At 37.7% G+C, this 24,002-nt stretch overlaps 1 protein-coding gene across 7 annotated transcripts in view; it reads right to left on the bottom strand.

Moving 5' to 3' along the window:
• The window catches only part of NBEA (neurobeachin), a 349,991-nt gene that overhangs the window by 168,025 nt on the left and 157,964 nt on the right, over positions 1–24,002 (bottom strand). For all 7 annotated transcript variants that reach the window (XM_083437001.1, XM_083437003.1, XM_083437002.1 and 4 more), the window contains one exon: positions 13,594–13,718. In XM_083437001.1, coding sequence (XP_083293127.1) covers positions 13,594–13,718 — 125 coding nt within the window. The remainder of the gene's footprint in view (positions 1–13,593; positions 13,719–24,002) is intronic.

Raw genomic sequence — 24,002 nt, 5'->3', positions numbered from 1 at the left:
CATTAGAGGTAAAAATATGAAAGCAATTTAAAAATCTCTTCCTTGTAGCTTTTACAAGCTGCCAGCTTCGACAAAGATAGTATCTGAAGATTAGGAAGCTACGAGAAACGACCCAGGAAAATGGCTAAGAATGTTTTTCTTGATTATCCTGGACTTTTTTGTCCTTTCACTATGATTCGTAAGACAAGGTGATGATCCAGAATGCAACCCTGTTGATAGTATGAGAATCCAGTCTCTAGGTTATATCACAAAGTGCTTTTGCGAGTATCCTTGGTTTCAAAAGCTGCTATGAGAAACAGGAGTTATTGTTTGAGGGACACAAGCACTGAAGTCCCTTAGACCTGGAGACCGGGTTGTGTGGTTCTTTGGATCCAAACCATGGGCTACAAGCTCACGAGGTATCTTTTGTACACATACGTGACAATGCACAAACTGGGGAGTCCCCCCCCCCCGTTTCCTTACCTAAGGGTATGCCCCACTGAATGCAACAGGACTTACTCCTGAATTGGCATGGTTATATTTGCACTGCAAGGAATATGCAAAAGAGGAGAAAAGCAGGTCCCTCATACTGATTTTTACTCTCTGTTTGGTTCACCTAAATGATTACAGATGCCAGGTTCCTTGCAGTTTATTCTAGCCTTAAAACGTTGACCTGTGTACCTGTATTTAGGACCTTACGTAAGGACACTGGTTTCCTGTTTGAAACCTGAACTGGATAAAAATCTACAAATCACTTTCTCTAGTAAGTATATGGGCCTAGTGCAGAATAAAGCAGCTCTGGCTTTGTTTTTTGGTTGTAAGTGCATAATTTAAATGGCTGAAATAATAAATGTTTTCCTAAGATGCTTACATCTGACAGAGCACTTGTGATGCTACCAAAACCACAATTAAAAATGAAGGATGGTATTCAGCTAAGTTTTACTCAAACTAGACCTATTGAAATTAATGAACATCACTAAGCTAGGTCTACTCTGAGTAGAATCTAGCTAAAAGTTCTATGTCATGATAAAGGAATTGGAATTTACTAGTCTCTTGTTTTACTAACATTTTATTTGCGGAAAACCACTAAGTAAATAACCACAGAAGAAACAAATGTTGAAATCTTGAATAAAAGAAATAGAAATAAAGGATGGGAAATATCATTCTACACTAACTCAGAATATAATGTCTGAGGAAATGAGAAAAATAAAGGACAAATATATGAGGAGTGCTGCAAACCATGTTAGTCTTAAACATACCATTTTTTCTAAGATATATTAAATAGGGTTCAGTATCATTAGTCTTCTGCAAAACATGACTGAGATCATATTCCCCCCAAAAGGTTTTTATTAAATAGGTTGGCCACACTCTTGATCCGAGACTAAATTTTACCTGTGACAAGTAGATCCCACAGTTCTTCATACCAGTTTCTAATTTGGGAGGTATTGATACATTTCTATGCCTTTGCTGTCTGAAATTTAGCTGCAGTAAGTAACTGGGTAACTGAGTCAATGAATTATCTCTGAAACAAAGACACTGAAGAGCCCTATCCATGGATCAAAAAGAATGGTATATCACTTTTGATATGAGCCAGAATCTCCCTTCAGAATTTTAATAGTTTGGGGCATTTTTGGACTATACTATGTATAGAGATACATTCAAACCTGACCACAGCCCTGTCAAGGCAAATTTGAACAACTCTAATGTAAATGGCTCAGTCTGCTCGGTGGAAGATGCCATCTAGTAAATAACATATAGGTGGCCTCCTTTGTGTTTAGCAAGGGAAATGTGAGCACCACTCTTTTCTTTTTAAAGGGTGTATGAAATTGCAGTTAAGAGTTTAAAAGTTTAATCCTTTTCAATGACACACAAATTCTACTCAAGGAATCACATGAGACCAGTATATATTATGAGCAGATAGACCAAGATACAGGCCTGCATTAATCCAGATTCCATCAATTCAAAGGGAATGGGGCCTCTGATTCAGTGGAATAAGGCGTGCACTCATTATAAAGAATATTTTCTCTCTTTAAAGTACAATGAAACAGCAAGAAGCATGAAATATAATGACAGAGAGCCTTTTGAAAACGGTATTTGGCATGTCAACATTTATTTTGATAACATCCATATTTTCCTCTCAAATTTCATTTAAACTTGTAAATTCTCATTTGGATTCTTCAGGTCACAGCTGGTACTAGGTATGCAAGCTAAGCTTCAAAGATAACCTGCTGTGTCCATGCTTACAAGAAGTCAGTTCAAGGCTACTTGAATAAATGTAGACTCATAACGTGGCTGATTTCAGACATGGGTAGACTTTCTGAGCAGCAGAAGCAAAAAAATAAAATACAAATACAAAATTCAAACCAAGCACATAACTCAGTTCAAACAAACCACTCAACATCATCACTCATTAACATCCATTCAACTTTTAAGGTCACTAATTTCATTTTAAAAATAGAGTGGAAATAAAAGTAAAGTTTGCTTAGAGGCCATGATACAAGCCAAAGGAGAGTCCTGCGTCTTTCAGAGTTCATTCCACAGCTTACTTCAGTGAATTATAGATAAGGCAATTTATGCAGAGAGTTCTCTTTCATCTTTGAAGAGGGCTGGCAGAATGGAAAGTTAACTCATTTTAGTGTTACCTAAATGTACTGACAGGAAATTCTAATGTTTCCAAACATCTGGAAATCAGCTTCATGGGATGGTGATTTCTTTTCTTAAAGAATGCCTTTTCATATACCGTCTTTTACAGCTTTATGTGGCTCCTAAAAGAGTGTTTTGACATAACTAAAGTCTGTCTGCTTCACAATAAAATGCTGCATTTAATTTAAAAAATCTTTTACAGAATAAAGATGTTTTTGTGAAGTTCTACTCTCTTGGACACTTATACGACGTTTCTTATTTCTTATTAAAGTATCTTAGCCTGTGTTGCTTTTTAGCATAACGTCCCTGTTTCAGTTTATAGTCAAGGGTACTAATGAATTGACTCTTAAGAGATAACACATTTCATTACCTGAGGTATTTGCGGCTCTGTGGCGCAATGGGTAGCGCATTGGAATTCATTACCTGAGGTATGAAATGAGAGCAAGAAAACGTACACATTTGGCATGTCTTCCTTGTTTAATATTGTAAAAGTAAAACTGTGTCGGGCGGTAAACAATTAAAAAGATGCAATCACGAGACTGCAAAGTCCCAGCAGGCACTAACTTGCAGATCTAGCAGCAGGGCTCAGGGCAAAGTTTTGGAAGAATCAGGGCAGGTCACAAACCAAGAAATTGCTGGACTGGTTATTGCTGTATAGCACCTCCCTAATAATGGCCAGAATGTGTACTGCAGTGTGTAAGCCCAGTTGAGAATCCTGGTTTGGTTTGGCTTCCAGTCTGAGCAATGAAGAGGAGGAAGAAGAAGAAGAGGAGGAGGAGGAGGAGGAGGAGGAGGAGGAGGAGGAGGAGTTTGGATTTGATATCCCACTTTATCACTACCCTAAAGAATCTCAAAGCGGCTAACAATCTCCTTTTCCCTTCCTTCTCCACAACAAACACTCTGTGAGGTGAGTGAGGCTGAAAGACTTCAGAAAATTGTGACTAGCCCAAGGTCACCCAGCAGCTGCATGTGGAGGAGCGGGGAAGCGAACCCGGTTCACCAGATTATGAGTCCACCACTCTTAACCACTACACCACACTGGCTCTCAGATAGTGTAGTAGCTGTACAGACTCCCCAAAACTAATGTTTTGTTGCTTGAATATCAGCTTTGCCTCACCTCACCAGAGGCCTACTTGAATCTTGCCTACCATTTTGTCTTGCTGAAAGTCTTACCTGAATGTTTACTGAACTACTGGAACAGGTTCATAGTCTCCTAGATCCATCACCAACACTAGAGACTTCAGTGACTAGGAGTTCCTTTTACCAACTTTGGCTGGTAGGACAGGTACAGCCATTTTGGGGCTAGGATAGCCTGACGAATGCCATCCATTTGCTGGTAACCTCCAAATTAGATTACCATAATGTGCTCTGAGTGAGACTGCCCTTGAGGCTGCCTCAGAAGCTGCAGTTGGTGCAAAAAGTAGTGGTTCGACTATTCACTGCAGTGGGATATTGCCACCATTATCAATTGCTAACTGCATTGGATTTGAAATTCAAATTATATATATAAAATTAATTGTTTTTATACAGGTTTTTTAAAATTGTTTGCATATATGTAACTGTTTTAAATATACTTTTAATTTATTGTGAAATTATGTCAAGATAGGAAGCAATAACAAAAGAAAGTATAATAGTAGTAGTAATAATTCATACAGGAATTATGCCCATAAGCATAAGATCCCTCAACAGAATCTCATCTCTTAATGAATTGTTAAGAGTTCCATAATTTTTCAGAGTTGAAAAAGAATTCTATAAAAACCCCAAAAACTAGGGAGAAAAGGATTAAGAGGAGAAATAGCAGGTAACCTATATTTGAAATAAAAAGAATACAATTACTGGGCACTTAGATTTTCTAAGCTCTGTGTAAAAAAAAAACTACAGAGAGGCTATACGTATAATCTAAAGTTAAAAACAAATAGATTTAGAGCACAATCAACAATTCTAATAGTAAATATTTGATTCTACTAATTATGAGAATTCATTTTTTGCCCTGCTTTCCAATAAACATGCCAAACACTGGTGGTTATTTTCATTTTGAGAGGTGTTGTACTTAAGAAAATTCAGTACTGTAATGGTGGAACAGAGCAATGACATCTGACCTTGTAAGCAGCATTTGTCAATGAAAATCTCATAAGGAATATGTCCAGATAATTTAACCCATATTGTACATACCTTTCATTAGTTAACATAATGTCTTAAGTTGCAGACATTCATTATATAGCAAAGGCTAGCAAATAAGGAGGTGATTACTTGTGATTTAATGACCTTATATTACAAAATATTGAAAATGAGAAAATAATGACAAGTAGCAAAAACTACATTAATAATAATTATGCTTGAATACAGTTTACAAAGAATAGTCATAACTGAGTTATCTTCCCAAATATAACAAATAGCTACTGCTCAGTAGCAAAGGACATCAAGGACACTTGCAAGAAAGAATTGGATCAATATTAACGTGATTTTCATTTCATGCTTCCCCAACTCCAGTAAGCTGACAATATACTCTGATTATGTGAACTGCCTGTGAGTAACATAGAAAAGGTTATTAGAGCAAGAGGTGGAAATGGAATGCACTTTTTATATTGACAGATTTGCTAATAGAGTGTACTGACTTTCAAAAGCCATGCAATGCGTTTTCACAATTTGCTTTTCAAAATACACCCTACCTACCTTCTAATACTAGTTCAAAAATATATTTTTAAAAGAAGACATATTTTATATTTATATAAAAGATAACTTTTATTGATAGAAAAGTTATTTATAAAATAGACCAAGAGAAAAAATGCAATTAAAAAAGCTAAAATATGTTATTGAATTTGCAATATGACTTGAACACTTGTAATGTGATTGTATACTATGGAAGTGCAAGATAATGTAAGAATACTTTTAAGAGAAGGTAGGTAATTATTTTGAAATAGAATATAATAAAACTTGCCTTAGAGGTTACACATAAATGATAAGTATAGAATCTTCTAGGAGGTTTTTTGATTAAAATGTAACAAGCAAAAGCTAAACAAAACTAAGGTTCCAAACCTGATAATTAAACTGCCCCCCATCAATGCTTCTTGCCACTTGAGAATTAAATACAACTTGGGTTTCCTTCATTGAAAACAATGAAATTGTAGAATGAATCTGAAGGATTGCTGCTAAGTCCAGGGTAGTAAAGGAATTCATTCACAGGATTGGAGACAAAACCTCTGAAAAGCTTCACATATAAATTGGCAGTCGCAAGAGTATAAATGAGTATAAATGATTTTATCTTTAGAGGGGAAATTCTAAGAGTAGACAAAATATTCTATACCCGACTCACAAGGTCATTCACCACATAACAAAGCAAAAGTCTCCAAAGCAATTAAAAAAAATAAATCTCACAAAATGGTGGCAGAATGGGACACTGTGGCACACATAGCTATCTTATCAAACAAAAAACCCAACAGGTACCTATCACACCTGAACAGCAGCAGTCCGCATAAAAATCATAGCAGTCAATTAATGAACATTTTGGGGCATTTCCCCACATTCACAGGACTGTGCTTGTAAAGCGCAATATTCTCACAAGAGAACAGCAACCTCAAAACAAGACACACTGTGCATGGGAAATTATTAACAAATGTGTACTGTACTAAAAAATATGAACATGCATCAATGCAATGAAATAAATTTTGGATAGCAAAGATGCAGGGTGAAAATGGAAACGTTTATTGATAAATGAACCAAAAGCAGCAAAAAAAGAAAGAAAGAAAGAAAAAGGAAGAAAATTTGGGGAAGACAATGCTCTTTAAGTAAAACGGAATGGTTTACATGCCTGTCTTACATTGCTTCCTCTGAGATCATCACATTTAGACTGAAGAACAGAGAAGAGTTATTTGATGACATCTGGAAGCCCTTTACCACTGAATACACATTTTAAAAGAGCTCGTCACTGTAATATCTAGATTAGTATCTACATAATCTCTGTCCATGAAGTGGATGCCACTCCATAAAAGTTCCAGAAATATATTCTCATCTTGTACTTATATAGAAGGAAAAGCTCAGCATAAAAATGAACAAAGAATGTTATGCTACGTGTTATGCTTTGTGCACCGTTACATTTGAAAATATTATTTTCAAAAGACACCGAAAATGAAAGTAGCTTTTTCCCCTGGTAGGGGAAAAAAAATGCATGATTCACTAGTAAGAAACTGTAGTACACATGCACAGATGGGAATGCTTAGCCATTTTAGAAGGAATGATTATCAAAGCAGTTATTTCCCCCCACTTTATCTTGTAGCATTCTTTTATGAACATTCCTAATTCAAATTGTAAGTCACAAGACTAAAAAGGCACGAGCAAATGATAAGTTGAAATCAAAGAGAGATTGCGACATTCTGTTTGCAATGGAAATCCATGTGTGCACAACCAATTTCTCTTCACAAATAGGAACATATGCATAGGATGCTGGGTGGTATGGATTTATGCTCCTTTAAACTAGGCACTAAATTCTAAAGCTAAACAGCATGGATTCAGCTTGAAGCTGGTCATTCTTATCCCCCTAGCCCAAACAGATCCACACAACAGATCAAGACTGTGCCATGCCCTATTCTTTGCTTCAAGCCTCCATATCAACCATCTTTAATTCCCTGTGACTATCTGCTTCCATACATACCATTTTCCCCACCCTTCTAGATCTTTGGAGAAAGCCCTTGGTCTGTCACCACCTTTGGAAATTATGAGGAGTAGGACTTTTTCTGCTGTGACATCATATAATAAATGGTCATGCATATATTAGGGGCCACCTTTATTTTCATCACCACTGTTGAGACAACTCAATAGTGCTTTCTTGATTATACACCATCCACATACCAAGTAAAGATATGTTCTTGGAAGCTGATCCACAGTTTATGAAACTCCTGTGCCAAAGTACCTACATTAGACCTTCATATATCCACAATTTACAACACAACCATCTGAGAGAATACACAGAATCACGAAAACTTATATCCACGTGGCAAGTAGAAATTAGTGAGCTTTCAGAAGGTCTTCTTGTATGAACATGGAATTTTGCTGCCCCAAATGATACATGCTCAAGTAATTGTATTGAGCCAATCTGAGGGCCATTGTCAGGAACCTCCTCACTTCCCAAAGGGGTATTTGTATTTAGTTCCTAAGGGGATTGATGTATGTGTGTGTGTCGTGGAGCAAATCTGGGGTTGGAAACCAAAAGCCAGATGTCTGTGGATAGCCCCACTGAGGATCAAGGGAGTTAGGTCTCTTTTCCATTTTATACCTGCAGTGTTTCTCCTCTCACACACAATCTCAGTGCTAGTGGATGGAGCCGCTTCACACTGAATTAGCTGGGAACGGAAGAAATTAACACAGCGGGTTCCTTTGCTAAGTGCTAGTATCTGGAAGGCCCAGAAATGGAGGTTTACAGATTGGAAGGCTCAAATCCAGTTTGGACTCGGGTCCAAGCCAAGCTCAGCCGAACTCTCACATAATCCCTATTGGCAAGGAAATTATACAAGCAGCTCTCTGCACAGTTCACGGTCATTTTGACCTTGCTAGATTGCATAAACTGCTTAGAACACTAAGAGTTGTACTGTTAACAAACCACTGTACTCTGGGGACTGTGTCATAATTTGTAATATTCTCTCTCTCTCTCTCTCTCTCTCTCTCTCTCTCACACACACACACACACAATGAAAGGAAACAAAAGAAAATGAAATTTGATTTGGAAAAATTTAAAATATAATTTTACAGAAAAAAGAAAGTTCTCAATGATGAGCTGCTATCTTTGCATATAATTCTAAGAATTGTCATAAGAACCTGACTGCTTCAGGTAGGCAGACAGCCCAGTGAATGGGTGTCCCAGGAAAGCAGCACAGGTGGTGAGTGTCCTAGGCAAGCCACAAAGGAACAGTCAGAAATCTGGGAAAGTTCCCCAGCAACCACGCTGCCGCTGCGTGCCTCACAACAAGGCCATTTGGGTTGCTACAGCATTGGAGACAAAGGAGAAGGAAAACAGAAGCAGAGCAGGATGGTTGCTGGGGAGCTGCCCTGTCCAGTGGTGTGTCAGAGGCGTGGTTTGGCCAAGCTTTAAGGGGAGAGGGTGTGGTCTGGCCTGGTGAGTGGGCAGGTCTTTGGGGCTGGCAGGTGGGTAGAGAGGAAGGAACTGGAAGCAGGTGGGGTGGAAAGGGGAAGGTCTAAGCTGCCCAATGCTTTTAACCTCTGGCTTCCTTCTGTGGCTGTGCCTGCAGCAGTGGGAAGGGGCTACATATGACCGCCCTCAAACTGAATATCAAGTTTTCTTCCAACAAAAGATTAATTGGATGCATTTTACAAAGAATCAAAGATTCTTATTTCTTTTATGGAATATACAGAATATATAGAAATTCAAATCATCTAAGTAATCTTCACCACATTTTTGTGTGTTTCCGCTCACTAGTTAACAGCTGACGTTCTCCTCCCTGAACAGGTGCAAAAAGTCACAGACAATTTTTGCCATTCTCAAGACTTCCCTGTTCTTTGGTGACTGTGACTATCATATTGTTACTGTATCCAAGCATTCACTATCAATACCGATTTAAGTCGAGATTAGTTAGAGAGTGCTCTTTTATTCATCAAGGTCATATCTTGATGGCTGTGCAAGCTTAGATAATTCGGGTATTAAGCAGGCACATCTCCAAGGAACCTAGAAATTCTCTCATCTGCAGACCTCAGCATATCTTGTTATTTATTGCCAGAGAAATGACTGATTAATTTTGTCATCTTTGCTCTGTGTTTTTTGCTCGGCTGAAGCTGCCTGCCCTCGTCTGCAATGCCTGATCAGACCTATTTAAGCTGATGCCTTTGATCGTAGACACAGAGGAGCTTGCTGACTTAGGCTTTGACTAAACATTCCTTTGCTGCAATATTTATGCACAACCCCCCTAAATGATAACTGACAGTCAATGTAGATAACGAAAAACTACTAAGATGTTTCCCACTATTATATGGATACTCAAAGCAGCATTCATGGTACTACATTTAGAGGCAAGATTTAACAAACAACAACCCCCACAAAAAAGCGTTATGCGACTCATTACTCTCTCTGTCATTTTCCACTAGGAAGATATCCGATGCGAGTAAACTACTTCCCTTTAAAACAAAACAAAAAACCCAACATTTTATTTGTCTAATGTGATTTTCATTCTTAAAACTAAGAGTAATTTTGCTACTATACCAGACAGCTATAAAAATTATCAAAATAACACTGATGAAAAATCCCTAATGAAAGCCCCATGGAAAAAAAAATCTGTGCTTCTAGCGCTTTATTAATCACATTCCAGCACCAGAGGCTGAAAATACATCAAACTGCACCAAATCCTTTTCACATGACAACCTCATAAATTATTCAACTCATTAGTATCACCAAGAGGCATAAAAATAACATCAGTGTTAAGGATGTTTTCTTATAGAGTAAGGTCAACTAAAAGTTTTAATATTAAAATCCATAAGCACAAGCCTCAAAAAGTCCATCAAGGTAAAATCTATGGGATTTAATCTCACAGCAAGCTGTTTTAAATTCCTCTAGAAGGCTGTTGTTAATTTTGATACTGAAAGCTTCAGAAACATTTATGTTAGTACCGCGTAAGGGGAGACTTCCTTCTGTTGTGATCTGAAATATAACCAATAGTGACACAGCCAACATTTCTCCACATATGTGCCAGTTTTATTTCCTTCTTTATCTGAATACAATATTGGGAAAACAATATGAGGTTCTCTTAATTTTACTCAGCAAGGGCCTATTTTTTTTGGAGCGGGGGAGTTTTCTATACCTCTTAATCCCATTTCCTTGTATACTCGTTTGCTGGGTGCTTGGCCTTAAACATGCTTGGCTGAAAATCTTGCTGCCCCTGCTTCACACGCACCCCTCAGTTTTAGACTGCTTGCTTCTAGGTACAGGATTCAATCTGACACTACAGCTATGTCAATGTACATCTTATACAGCTCCACAGTTGTGATCAATAGTCTTCACCCTGTACAGATCAGGACCTAATTTTAGCCCAAATACAATACTGCTACTTTTCACTCCTCCCTGCTTCTTTCACCCTCTTATTTGGTTTTGTCTCATTATGCCCACTATCTTTCCTCTTCTCTATAAAACACAAATAAAATAAAATGCCCAGTGTGACACAAGCCAGCTTTGAGACAGGGCTATATAGCTCAGTGGTAGAACACAAGCTGTACACACAGATGTTGCATTTAAAGCACTACAGTACAGTGGTACCTCTGGTTACGAACTTAATTCGTTCTGGAGGTCTGTTCTTAACCTGGAACCATTCTTAACCTGAGGTACCACTTTAGCTAATGGGGCATCCCGCTGCCGCCGTGCTGCCAGCACACGATTTCTGTTCTCATCCTGAGGTAAATTCTTAACCCGAGGTACTACTTCCAGGTTAGCAAAGTCTGTAACCTGAGGTGTTTGTAACCCGAAGTGTTTGTAACCTGAGGTACCATTGTATTTGAAAGTCATTGAGAATCCTTGGAACGGTAGTTTGTCAAACTGTAGCTCTGTGAGGTCAGCACCCTTTAACAAGGTACAGTGCCCAGGATTCTCTGTGACGGTTTAAGTAGAATAGTGCTATGAATGTGACTTCCAATTGCAATCCCTGATACCTCAAGGTAGGACTGGAAGGACTGTATGAAATCTCTGGAGAGTCACTGCAAGTCTGTGCAGACTAGTGCCCTCCAGATGTAGAGGACTACAACTCCCATCAGCTCTTGTCAGCATGGACAATGGTTAGGGATAATGGGAGCTATACTTTGCATCTTCTGAAGAGTACCACATTGCTTGTCTCTGGTGTAGCCAATACCGACTCAGATGACCCTTGGTCTAAAGAAGTAGAAGGAAGCTTTCTATATTCCAGTGAGTAACTATATAATACTTAAGAGCTGGGCTTTTTGTTTTCCAGCTAGAGCTCAGCTCCGGCACCTTTCAGAAAGAAGCTATTGTCATTCTAAGAGAACAAGGGAGAAGTTCATGGTGAGCTCTGACACCTATTTTTCCAGAAAAATAGCACTGCTTAAGAGTGTAGTATACAAAGTCCCCAAGATAGCATTATTTTACTAATTCAAACCAGGATTGAAAATAGTGATTCACAGGTTCTGTGTGTACTTCATGAACATGAACACACACAAACACACACACACACACAGTTGCATCAAAGGGCTCTGAAATATCTACACAGAACAAATAATAGAATGGACCCGATTTGGTGGAACACTCTGTCACAAGAGACTAGGGCCCTGCGGGAGTGACATCTTGGCACAGGGCCTGCAAGACAGAGCTGTTCCACCAGGCCTTTGGCCAAGGGACAGTCTGACCCCCCTCCTTTGGTAATCCTCAAAGAACTCTAGCCCAATGGTTGCCATTAATTTGATTTTGAACTGATTTTAAAATGAATGGATTTTAGAATGTTGTTTTACTTTTATTGTTGTTAGCTGCTCTGAGCCCGGGAAGGGCGGGATATAAATAAAATTTTATTATTATTATGGAGTGTGAAGTATAATTTTGAAGTGGAATACAGCAGCTTCAGCAAAACCTTTAGAATCTTAGTACATCTTAAAAACAAAATAAACTCCCAAAGAAAATTTCTAATGTTTGTGGTTAAGGGAAGGGCAACCTAATGGGTTGGTAGAGATTTCTGTGGTCATGAGGCACATGTAAAAAATGTTTCCTAAGGTCCTACTTCATATCACTGTTTGGTTGCTCACCTTGTGAGTTTTAAAGATTTGTATATTATGGGGGAAAGCCCCTGGAAATTTTAATCAGAACTAATTACAGCGTGGAATCGCAAAACGTTTCTGAAAATAAACACTTTGCAAACTTGGAAATATTAAACCATAGCAAAGATTGATTAGAGTTCATTTCAGTATCATTAAGCGTGTGTGTGGGGGTGTACACATGAAGAACATTCATTTATTTATTTGAGGTAGATAACTGATCCCCACAGACCAAATTTGGCCTATAGATAGCTCCTTCTTGGCTGACACAGCAACTAACTGGCTGGCTTACCTCTCTCTGCTACATTGTTCTTTCTAGACAATGGTCTTATTATTATTCAATTCATTTCCATACTGCTTTATAGTTTTCAGGAAAAAACCTTTCGGCTCGGGTGGCAGTTAGGCATTGGAATAATGTGTTGTGGTGTGTCGAAGCGCTAGGTGTGGCCATCGCCTATGCCTTCAATTTTTGGGTATTCCGTTAAAGGAATCTGGCGGTCGTGTATTCTGTCCGATGCCTGCTTGGCGGGAGGCCATGGCACGACCCTCGGTGACATCAGGGGAGAGTCTATAGTTGGATTGGCATCAACAGGCTCCACCTACTGGTGATTCATCCCCCTTTGTTGTGGACATCCAATTCCTAAGCCAATACCTTTTCACTGCTGTAACCAATAAAAGTTGTGGCCTTTCCTTGCCCATAAACCTTATATCACGTGTCCTTGTGTATTCATTCCACATCGCGGGGCTCGGGTCCTCGAACCCACAACATACTGTTGACAATTTCCCCCCCTTTCCCACTCTACAATGTGATGTCGTTCCACTTTCTCATATATTTTCTCTTACTACTCCTGTCCAACAGGACACTCCTCTTTATAGCAACCTCAGATTGCTGTATCCAGTAAAGTGCTAGCAACCTTAACCATAACTGAGTAAAATCACAGCACCCAGAATCTCTCCTTTACCTGAACACAATAGGGGTCATGTTTACAGCCATGTTCCTATTTGAATAACATGTCAGCTCCTTCCCAGGGATAAGAAGGGCCTTGGAAAGTAGGAGCTCTAAACACTGAGTACCCTACAAAGCTTGTAGCTATGTTAATCTTTCATGCAAGGCCAAAAAAGTACTAAAAGGAAAAAGGAAGTAAAGTGGATGGTTCTCAGAAACATCTTACAAATAAAAATAAAGCTTTTTAAGAGAGTGGGTATGTTACAATGAGTACTGACCATATTCCACAGCAGCTTTGAGCAATGCATCAGAATGGGTGGAGCCAAAGGCGTTGCGAACAAACCGCCTCCGTCGACGCAGATCATCTTCCCAATAATCTAAGCGCCAGAAATCATGCAGTTGGCTAAGAAAATAACAACAACAATAATAATAAAAGATTAGTGTCTACTAAACTGGGATACAGAGAAGGAGCAGCAGCTCAATAAAACATTTCATTACTTTTTTCAGTGAGTACAAGGAAAATGTTACAACATATATTATTAAAGGGCAATATTTGAGTACTTCTTTACTTTCATTGAAGCATTTAAGGATTCAACTTTCTCAAACCGCTCTGCTTACTGCAAAAAAACATTAATCAGAGCAAGCCCATTAACAAATGCAGCATCAAATTACAAGTATTAATGACACAGCTTGCTTTCTTCTACAGTGTTTCTTTAAAAAAAAGATTGTAAATCATAGAATGGACCTAAGAGCAAATATTTTGCAATTTAATGATTATGGTCTCTTAGCAGACTAAACTTAAAAGTATAAAATATTGCCCACTTGAATTTTTGTGGAACTATGATTAAAATAATGTGCTGAAATATTCATTGAAATAATTCCCCATTGCCCCCAGCAACCTGAGAAAATTGCAATTTTATTCATTATTAATAACTCTGAATTAGAGCTGCAAAAAATTCCACCATGTGGTAATTGTCTAGGTAAATTATTATTCCAACACCAACAGAGTCCTTGGATGATTTTATAGCTCCCAGCTAAAACAAGTCATTAACAACCATGGCCATCATCATTTTACACTGCCTGTTTTGCATTCAGAACCAATATTAAAGTTTCACAGAATGATTCAGAAACCATTGTTAACCCATATCCTACCAAACGTGCAAATACATGCATTCATTTATATTAAATTTAGTTACTAAATATGGAAACAGTCAAGAATCTCAAAATTTGCAATATGGCACTGACAAAATGCTAACTATTATTATTTTATCTACAGGTTCCATGTCAATATGATGGGTGATCAGAACAAGATAGTGCTTAAACCTCTGTCTTACTACATCAGCAAACCAGGGGGGTGGGGGGTGAGAAGAAAACAAAACTAGTATTTGGCATGTAAATTATATATTTACTGATATAGTAGGGTATGAATGGCACTAGAATGTACCTTAATCTTGGCTGTTTTATGCCTTCACAAATGCAAGTCTTTACACACAATAAATACAAAAATGTAAAAGAGAGGGGCAGGAAGACTGGAGAGCCACCATGATGGTTCATGCAGAATAAGTTTCAGTAGTTATCCATCTTTAAATCACACCTGCTTCTCTCAGAATTAGACTTTATAATGACAAAAAAAGAAAATGTTGTGAAAGTGGGAATGTGGGGTGGGGAGGCAGTTGCAAGGGATTGTTAGCATGGGAATGGATGGGTGCTTAACCCCTCCTGTGCCCATAGATTTGAGAGAGAGAGAGAGAGAGAGAGAGAGAGACAGACAGACAGACAGACAGACGGACAGATACCCTACAAGTAGGTTATACACTCAGTGGGCATAGAAGCCAGCCTCACAATCTCACACGCCTCCCTCTCCCCACATATATAAACTTGAAAGTGAACTGGCACCCATGAACACCACTGTAGGCTATGGGTAGGTTGGGATACCTGATCTATCAACATCTATTTTTCCTACTGGACAGATTGCACAGGCAACTAGAAGTGGGGACATAAGTCCATGTTAAATGTGATATGTACAATGGAAGACAGCAAATTATTCCTATGGCTATTCCTGTGGGCCCCCTATACAGGCAGCAAAAGTCTTACATGTGTCCAAAAGACGTGCAACGAGCACATTGCGAGCACATTGCGGTGACCTGGAAGTGGCCAGAAAAGGGGACACAACAGGGGAGGGGGAATAACAGGATAGAGTGGGCTTATGTGCGCTCTGCTGTCGTGGGTGGTGACCTGGAACACAACCCCCATGCAACTTGGGGGTTGCCTGTATAGACAAGATCCAGATCCTGCTTAACAGCTTTGTTATTAACACAGAGGATACTGGAGACACAACTCTTACTAAATTTTTAACTTTATACATATGCAATAAATTCCAAAACCTCTCCATCCATCCTCTGCAGGGCTGTGTTCACCTTCTTTCGTGCACTGGTATGCACACTTACAGAACTGCATTTTTAAAAAGTGATAACCAATATAATTTGACCCCCAGTAGGGATGAAGATATTACTGCCATTGGCTGGTGCAAGTAAAGAGTTAGCCAATGAAAGCTACAGTATCTATTTGCAAGAAGGTCACTTCAGTATGAAATACACTAAGAAATTGTTAATGAAATGCAAGAGCAAGTCAAAATCTTTTCACAATTCTGTATGATTTTTTTAAAACCTGAAACAAAGATCTAACAAGCCTAATAGTTTCCTTTTAAAGAGAACCAAATTAGTAATTTGAAACATGCCTTGGTCCTTCATTGCTTATTACATTAGTGTATATAGTTACCTGTAAGAGGTCAGATCAAGAAACCTGTTGCTGGCAGAAACTTTACTGGTGTTGACATGCAAGTGGGAAAATGGGAAGTCCCACTAAGAAAACGCCTATTCCGACCATTTGCCTTGAGAAAATGAATTATGGCATCTCATTTTTCAGAAACTTACATTGGAAAAAGCTAAATCTGTTGCCGATAAAGACGTATTTAGACGTATAGAACTGGTATCTCACAAAGGAACTATACCCGAAAGCAAGTAAGACATTTAACTGGACAACTGGTTCAACTAAGTCAGTCTGAAAACAGGCAAAACACAGATGTTTTCAAGGAAGGTGCAAGAAACTTTGTAGTTGACATTTATGGAATAAATGTCACGCCAGAGATAGGCTGCACTTAACCTCCATCAGTTAGCAGTTGTCTTATGCACTGAAGCATGAGGGTTTAATATTTTTTCAGAAAAAATATCCAGTCTTATCAAGGCAAATCTCATTGATACAAAACTTTAATTCTTACCATTCTCTTTGTTTCAATGATATGCTGAGATAGACTCAACGGGTTAATTACGTATACTGAAAATCTTTAAATTTGATGCCTTCCTTTTATATTTATTTTCTTCATTCACACAAATCATTACACATGAGGACAGTTATTTTATATGCGACAGTAGCTGGATAATCTCAGGGTGCAGATTCTATGGGTCTGTAATAATGTTTTGTCCCCACTTAGAAATTTCAGCTTGTGTAGAACATGACCAAAACAGTACTGGTGAAAGGATACCAGTGAAGTCCACCTTTCAAACACTTTGCTCAATGCTGTTTGCTTTCTCTTTACTGTTGCACGGCAAGCAGGAATGTCCATTTAGCAGCCTATATCACGATATAGCTGGGAGCATACTAATCCTATAGAGATATTGTTTACATGGACATTTTCTATCATTTTTGTGCTTATAGCCGCCTATTGCCCAAGTGTCTACATCCAAAATGGTTGAAATGCTATATCATATTTTGTAATACTTGTCAGAAAAGATAACCAGCTACTTATTCTGTCACTTGATTAGATCCTTCTGAAGTCCTTTATATTAGTATGATACACAAATTGCAATCCTCTGCACAGGTATATTGAGCCCAATGGGAATGACATCCAGTTATACATGTATAGGATCACACCATATAATCACTCCAAAGTGTGGTACTTATGTGTATCCAAGCACCATTGCTTATTTGCAAAAATCTATTGTTAGACCACATTTGGCTAGCTATTCACCTGTAGTTGTTGGAGGAGAAGACCTTTATATTAGTTCTAGCTTCCTGTAATGTAGTTTACCTCTACAGTTTAAAGAAGAGAATGAAAAACAGCTGTACTTTAAAACATATTTCTTCTCTGATGTTATTACAACTAAAATTAATATCCCTATACCTTTGGTAAAAATCTGATATCATGATGGATGATTGATCAACCTTTACTTCAGTTAACACTTGTAAGTATGATCACATGGATTAAGGCACAGCACTTTCAAGAAACTATCAAAATCACACTGAAGTCAACAAAACACAGAGGTTAATTAGTTTCAGTAGAACTTGGATCAGGAAGCCATCAATTTTCTCCCATTCTGTTTGAACGTATTCCAGCTATTTCAATCACTTTTCACACAAATCCATATTCCATAACACATGTGTGCGCTTCTGTTATATTGTTCTCACTAAATAAAGGCACACTTTCAAGAAATAACTAAGGATTAGTCTCTCACACACATACAAAAGAATACAGGGTAAAATATACTCTAAGATGAGGTGTTTGTTTAGGTTAGCTGGTTTAATTTTTTAAATTAAATGTATGATGAGAAAAAGCCACAGACTAATGATACAGTGTGTGTGTGTGTGAGATGAGGGGTTATGGGAATTTGAGGACTAAGTTTTTTCTAAAACACAGAAGTTAATGAGTTATAAAACATTAAAATATTGTAGTGAAATTAGCATTCATTAAGTTAAATGCACACTCCTAGTGAGACAGAAAAGTATTTACTTTTCAGCAGCTAAAGTATTGGTAAAAATAGCAAATGCCTTTGTGAGGTAATTTTTTTTAACAGTTTATCTTCAAAAGTAAAGTAACTACTGAAAGATGTTAAAGTTACCTGGAGTGTAAACATTACGGAAATTTAAAGAGGCAGGACTGCTCAAACTGCCACTGTTCAAAAGATGAACACTGAACTTTGCCACCAAAAAGAGACCTGAACACAGATAAATCTTCTCTTAAATTATGGGTGGGACATATTGGAAAGAAGAATATTACTAACAGATGTACAGAGAATTCATGGTGTTAAAGATCTTTTGGTTGGTTGAGGACAGCCTTTTCTAAGTACTGGAGATGGGTGTAGGTTTTGATGGCCTGTACCTAAATACAATTCCACTGAAACTTTACACATTTCTCCATCTCCAGAAACATCACAAGAAGAATCCTCTTCAGAATTGTAATTTTACAGCCCCCACTATGAAATTTACCAGCTTCACATACTCCAGTGAAGATAGCAAAAGAGATGGCGGTGGAAAGAAACAAATGTTTTCTTTAATAGTTTCAAAATGTTAAAATGCATTTGGGTTGTATCCAACTGTGCTCCTTCACTGATGGAGGGCACTTTGACCCAGTAAAGGATTCTGCCAACAGAAGGCAAGATGTGATCTTTGCCAATTCCCCATGTCCTTCTCCCAATTTACTCCACAAAATTGAGGTACCCTTTGGAGCAGAGTAGAAAGTGGTGTGGGGAAAACTGAATGGATGGATTAAATAATCTTCTGTCAGATATGTGACAACATTGGATGCAACTATTTGTCCATTCTTTTTTCTAAATAGGTGATACACTTAAAAGCTAATTATGCTGCAAATGGAACTTCTTTAAAATTACGAAGTCAAAATATAGGTGGGTAACCTTTGCATGTTACTGGACAACAGACTAAGGTTGTAAAGTGTAAAAATATGACACCAAAATCGTAAGAAGTGTATTAGCAGCATGCATATATTGACCATATAGGCCAATTCAAAAAGCAAATACAATCTCTCTACATAAAATTAAGATCAAGGTATACAATTTGACTCATTATTACATACACCACTTAACTTTTCATGTATTGGTTTTCAACCTAGCAATTCAACTTGTTGATCAAGTTCCTTAAACTCGGTGTGCTATTTAAGGTACATTGTACTTATATGAAAATATTTGCCACTAAGTATGCAACTTTTAATGCTCATTATTTATATGAAGATTTAAGAGAAACTCTGCTCAGGGTCAAATGGCTGCATTCTGAATCAAGAAACTTTGAACCTTTGATTTTTCTATCCATTTCCCTATGCCATCGGTAGAGATATAGAGAGATCATTCTTTCGCATAGAGAGCAATGAAATTGATTAAGCTACTGCACACAGTACAAAATCCATTGATGTTTTGCTGCACTGTCCTATAATAAAGAGATTCTCTATAATTTAGTTTGCACAAAACAACCCAATGTGACATAGCCAATTTATAATTGCCACCCAATAGATTTTTTTAAGGGAACCTTTCACCTACATTGAGCTCAAGATCCATTGTATTTGTAAACCTCCACAACGTTATTTGGGGTTTTTTATAATTATTTGAGAATAGATATTTGTTCCACATTGAGCTTCACCACTTGCTAAGACAATTTGTCCAGATTTGATACAGGATATTTCTTACTAATGGCCACGAAGAATTGCTGGCTTCTAAGCCAACTGATTAAGATTTCAAAAAGAAGTTTAACAACAGAAAAATACAAGTAGAGTCTCACAATAAAATGTTGCAGTTTACCCCTGGCCCCTAACTGATGTTGTGCAGCCTTAAGCTAGAAGCTTGTAGTGCTGTTTGAGGCTCACAGAGGAGCCCTTCCTTCTTCTCTACCATTCAACTGCTATGCTATACAATGCAAATGTCTTAGGATTATACTGACCCTTTCAACCTTTAATGATCCAACTGGCTTCATAGACTTAATTGTTAGATTCACACAGTCTGTCCAACTTCTTATTCCTTTTTTGACCCTTTCCCCCAGACTAGAAATGAGAGCTGCTTATACCAAAATGAATAAATCCAGGATCTGAGGACTGTACTGTTATGTTTTGGCAACAACATTTTCCCCATCCCACCTTGCAAAAAGGTGGAAGGCAACAAAAGGAAATTTTGAATTTATTCCAGTTGATAAGTTTGTGTGTACACACACACACATTCCCAGATAAAAAGGCTCACTACTATGGGGAAACAATGCCTTGTTTTTTCTTAGCACTGTTCACGTGATAATTAGGGACTAAGTTTACTATTAGAGGGAATGATGCAAATTAAGTGATTTTCTTTCTTACAATTCTTTTAAGAGATCCTGACTTTTAGGATACAGGTCCTTCAGAGGCAGCTTAAAAGAAATACATTTCAAAACAACAGCAAAGAAACAATATCAACATATAAAAGTAATCAGGGCAGCTGATGGCAGAAGAGCCCTGCAGGGATTGTCTAGCCCAGGTATAGGCAAACTCGGCCCTCCAGATGTTTTGGGACTACAACTCCCATCATCCCTAACCAATGGTCCTGTTAGCTTGGGTTGATGGGAGTTGTAGTCCCAAAACATCTGGAGGGCCGAGTTTGCCTATGCCTGGTCTAGCCAGTGCGGACTCTGAAGTGCTGCTTGCTTCTCTTGGGATCCTTCCCACAGGACAGTGGATGGCCAATCAACTGCTGTTAGGTGCTTTCGTCTGGTTACCCTTGAAGATGATATGGAAACGGCAGGCAGTGGACCTGAATGCTACAGCTTGCCTTCTTATTACGTCCGGAAGGCAGTAACACAACCAACCTGTACTAAATGAGACAATTTCACTGGCTGGTTTGGGGTTTCCAGGCCCATTTCAAGGTGCTGTTTTTGAATGTCTGGGATGTAAGTATCTGGGAAAACAACTCCTCCTGTATGAACACTTTCCCTTCCTGCCTCTTGTCAAATTCAAATTTACAGGTAGAGATTGTGACTTAATATTTGTATGGCTATTGTTCCATTCATTGCATTTTAAGTGTCTTTGATCATTTTAAGCTATCACAAAGCTTAGGAATTAGATTTTAAGCTATGAGAAAGCATAGGAGAAAAAGGGATAGTGATTTAAATGAAAATAAATGTTAAAACACTCATATGTGGAAATACAAATAATAATAAATATGCTGCCAGAAATTATTGGTACTCTATACACTAGGTTGTTATTTTTGTCCCTTTAAAGCTACACTTAGTGTACTATCAGTATTTCAGTAGACACTTTGTATTACGCCAGTCACAATGGACTGGAAGTACGTTAATATGCTCTTTGAGTAATGGCTGTTTGTTAAGTAACACTAGCTATTTAAAAATATACCTGACAGTAGTTTTAGAACATTTTAGGACATCTGTGAAGGGTTTGAAGAAAGGTTAGTTTCACTGAATCTAAAACGCTTTTAAATGGGAATTTGTTTTTCAAAATACTTTCGTAAATTTCCCTTCAACACATCTGGGAATACTAAGTTAAATGTAGTTGTTTCTGCCTTGAAGATGTATTTGACCCACTTTGTTTGTTTTTGCCTTATACTTATGTTTACTTATTTAACTACAGTTCAAAGGTTTAATTCCTCAGAACTTAAATCCACTATTTTTGACAAGTCTGCGGATCCAGTGGATACATAATTTTCAAACGGTTGTAACATGAAGATTTTTTGCTAAGCTGTAATCGTTAAAAGTGTTGCATTTTCTCTGTTGTGACCCTGGTTCACTGCTTGCTCGCTCCTTTGGCCACAGCTGGCCTCTTGCTGTTCACAGCTGAAAAGTGAAATCAATGCTTGGTCTAACAAAATGCAGATGAAAGCCATTCTGATCACATATAGTCATTTCCCGTAATCTTATCAGCCTTCAGTTACTTAAATGATCTCTGGAAATGATTGTTTGTTCATCTGAATACAATACCAGTTTTTGTGTTAAGGAAAACAATACTTTCATAAAGCGCAACAGTGGTATGTGCAGCTCACTTTGATTGAGCTTTCTAATATCTATCTTCTTTTCAAAGGAATCTTTACATTCTAACTAAATTACAAAGGTTGCAATCTAAATTCCATAGATTTTATACCCAGTTAGATGCTAGTGTCATTATCCATTTAATTCTTCCTACTTTGTAGAAAGGTTGAAAAGAAAAAAAAAACAACTATTAATATGTCAACCCACATTTTCATTGATCTCAACCACTTATTTTTATCTGAGCAAGCTAAGTTGAAAAAGCTATGTTGTATCTATAGGTAGTGTTATATTGTAGCTTAATGCTCCAAAGGTCAGAGAACAACAAAGTGTTTGATGGAAAACAGTCTTTCTTCCTATTTTAAATGGTTCCTGCTTTGATTATAGGCATTTATTATAATTATGAAGAGATTAGTCTGTTATAGAATCCTAGTAATGGAACCATTTAAAAGGAATATAATAGCAGTTTATTGGATTTTGTAAAGGAAAAGAGAACAGATAAAGTGGTTCTCTTTACAAATTGATCAGCTGCTTCTAAATATGCGCTTCTTATTTTGTTTTCTTTCAACTAATTTGTTTTGTTCTATAACTTAACAATTAAATTGAAATGAAGTTATATGGGTTTATGGTTTAAAATCAGCACAAGCTTATTGTAACTTCAAATACCTATAGCACAATACCTTCTGAAGAAAAAGCAATTTTGCCTTATATGGGCTTTAAAGTAAGGCAGGAACTAATAGATAAAATACTAATAGATAAAATAACAGTGAAAAGAAGAGGAGGCACACTTCAGAAATAAGCTTTCATTTTACCCAGGCATTTCATTCACATGAGCAGAATCTTTATTTTCCACTCTCCTTAGGTTGTTTCAGTCCATATTGTATGGAATGCTTTGAGAACGTCGATAATGTTTGTTGCACCAAAAATAACAAATATTACTTGTGAAATGAGTCCACCCACAGAGAGGGACAATGTGGCCACACTGCTGGCCCCATACCGATGCCTATCCACTTCCCATGTGTTAGGTGTAGACATCTGAGGAGCAGAACTAACAACACTGCACTACCACTTGAACAAATGCCGCTGCCACCAGTCCTCACAAAACCTTTGTTAGCTCTAGCAGAAATTAGTGTAGTTTAGTTTAGTTGTTTTATGTAGGAGCAAAACTGATTTTTTTTTGGTGTGAGGTAGCACAGTTGAAATGTAACATGACCTCCTTGCTCCAAACCACAAAATTCCACATAGTTTAATGTGTATATGAAATTACATTTTAAAATTCAAGCCATGAACTTGATGGGCTCCTTACAACACTGTGTCAAACAGCCTAACATCAAGAATATGGAGAATTTGCCAATGGCAACCAACGGCCTACATAAAATGGTGATTTATGAAAATGACTAAATCTGCTAAATTTAGACAGACTATAAGCAGCAAGACATAGGGTCACAGTATAGTCTATAAATATCTTAGCAACAATATAAATGAACTGAATTATTCAGTCAGCTAATCACCGGGGAAAGAACTATATAGCCTCAAGCTAAGTTAAAGTTAGACATTAGGAAGAATTAACTGTGGGGCCAATCGGCAGTAGAATAGATCCTGCCCCTGGTATGTAATCTGGACTTGTATGTGAGCAGAGTCATTGACCTAGAATTAGACACTAAAATTGGCTTTTGGAAACAAATCCAAGGCAATAATAAGCCTATTCTTCAGTATGCTTAATGAGACAGTAGTGGTAGTTGTAACACAGTAAGTAGTCCTGTAAAATATAAGGCATGAAACCAGAGTCATTAGTTTTCAAAAGGCAACATGTATTATAGCACTGTTTGCGTCAAAATACTGTGGCTGTAAATTGACATTGTGGTTTACATGTTTATATTTGTTTATATTTTAGTCCATCCTATCCTCA

The sequence above is a fragment of the Podarcis tiliguerta genome, assembly GCF_965153285.1.
Source record: "Podarcis tiliguerta genome assembly, chromosome: 4".
In the NCBI taxonomy this organism is placed as follows: domain Eukaryota; kingdom Metazoa; phylum Chordata; class Lepidosauria; order Squamata; family Lacertidae; genus Podarcis; species Podarcis tiliguerta.
This window is presented reverse-complemented; position numbering and strand designations above follow the sequence as displayed.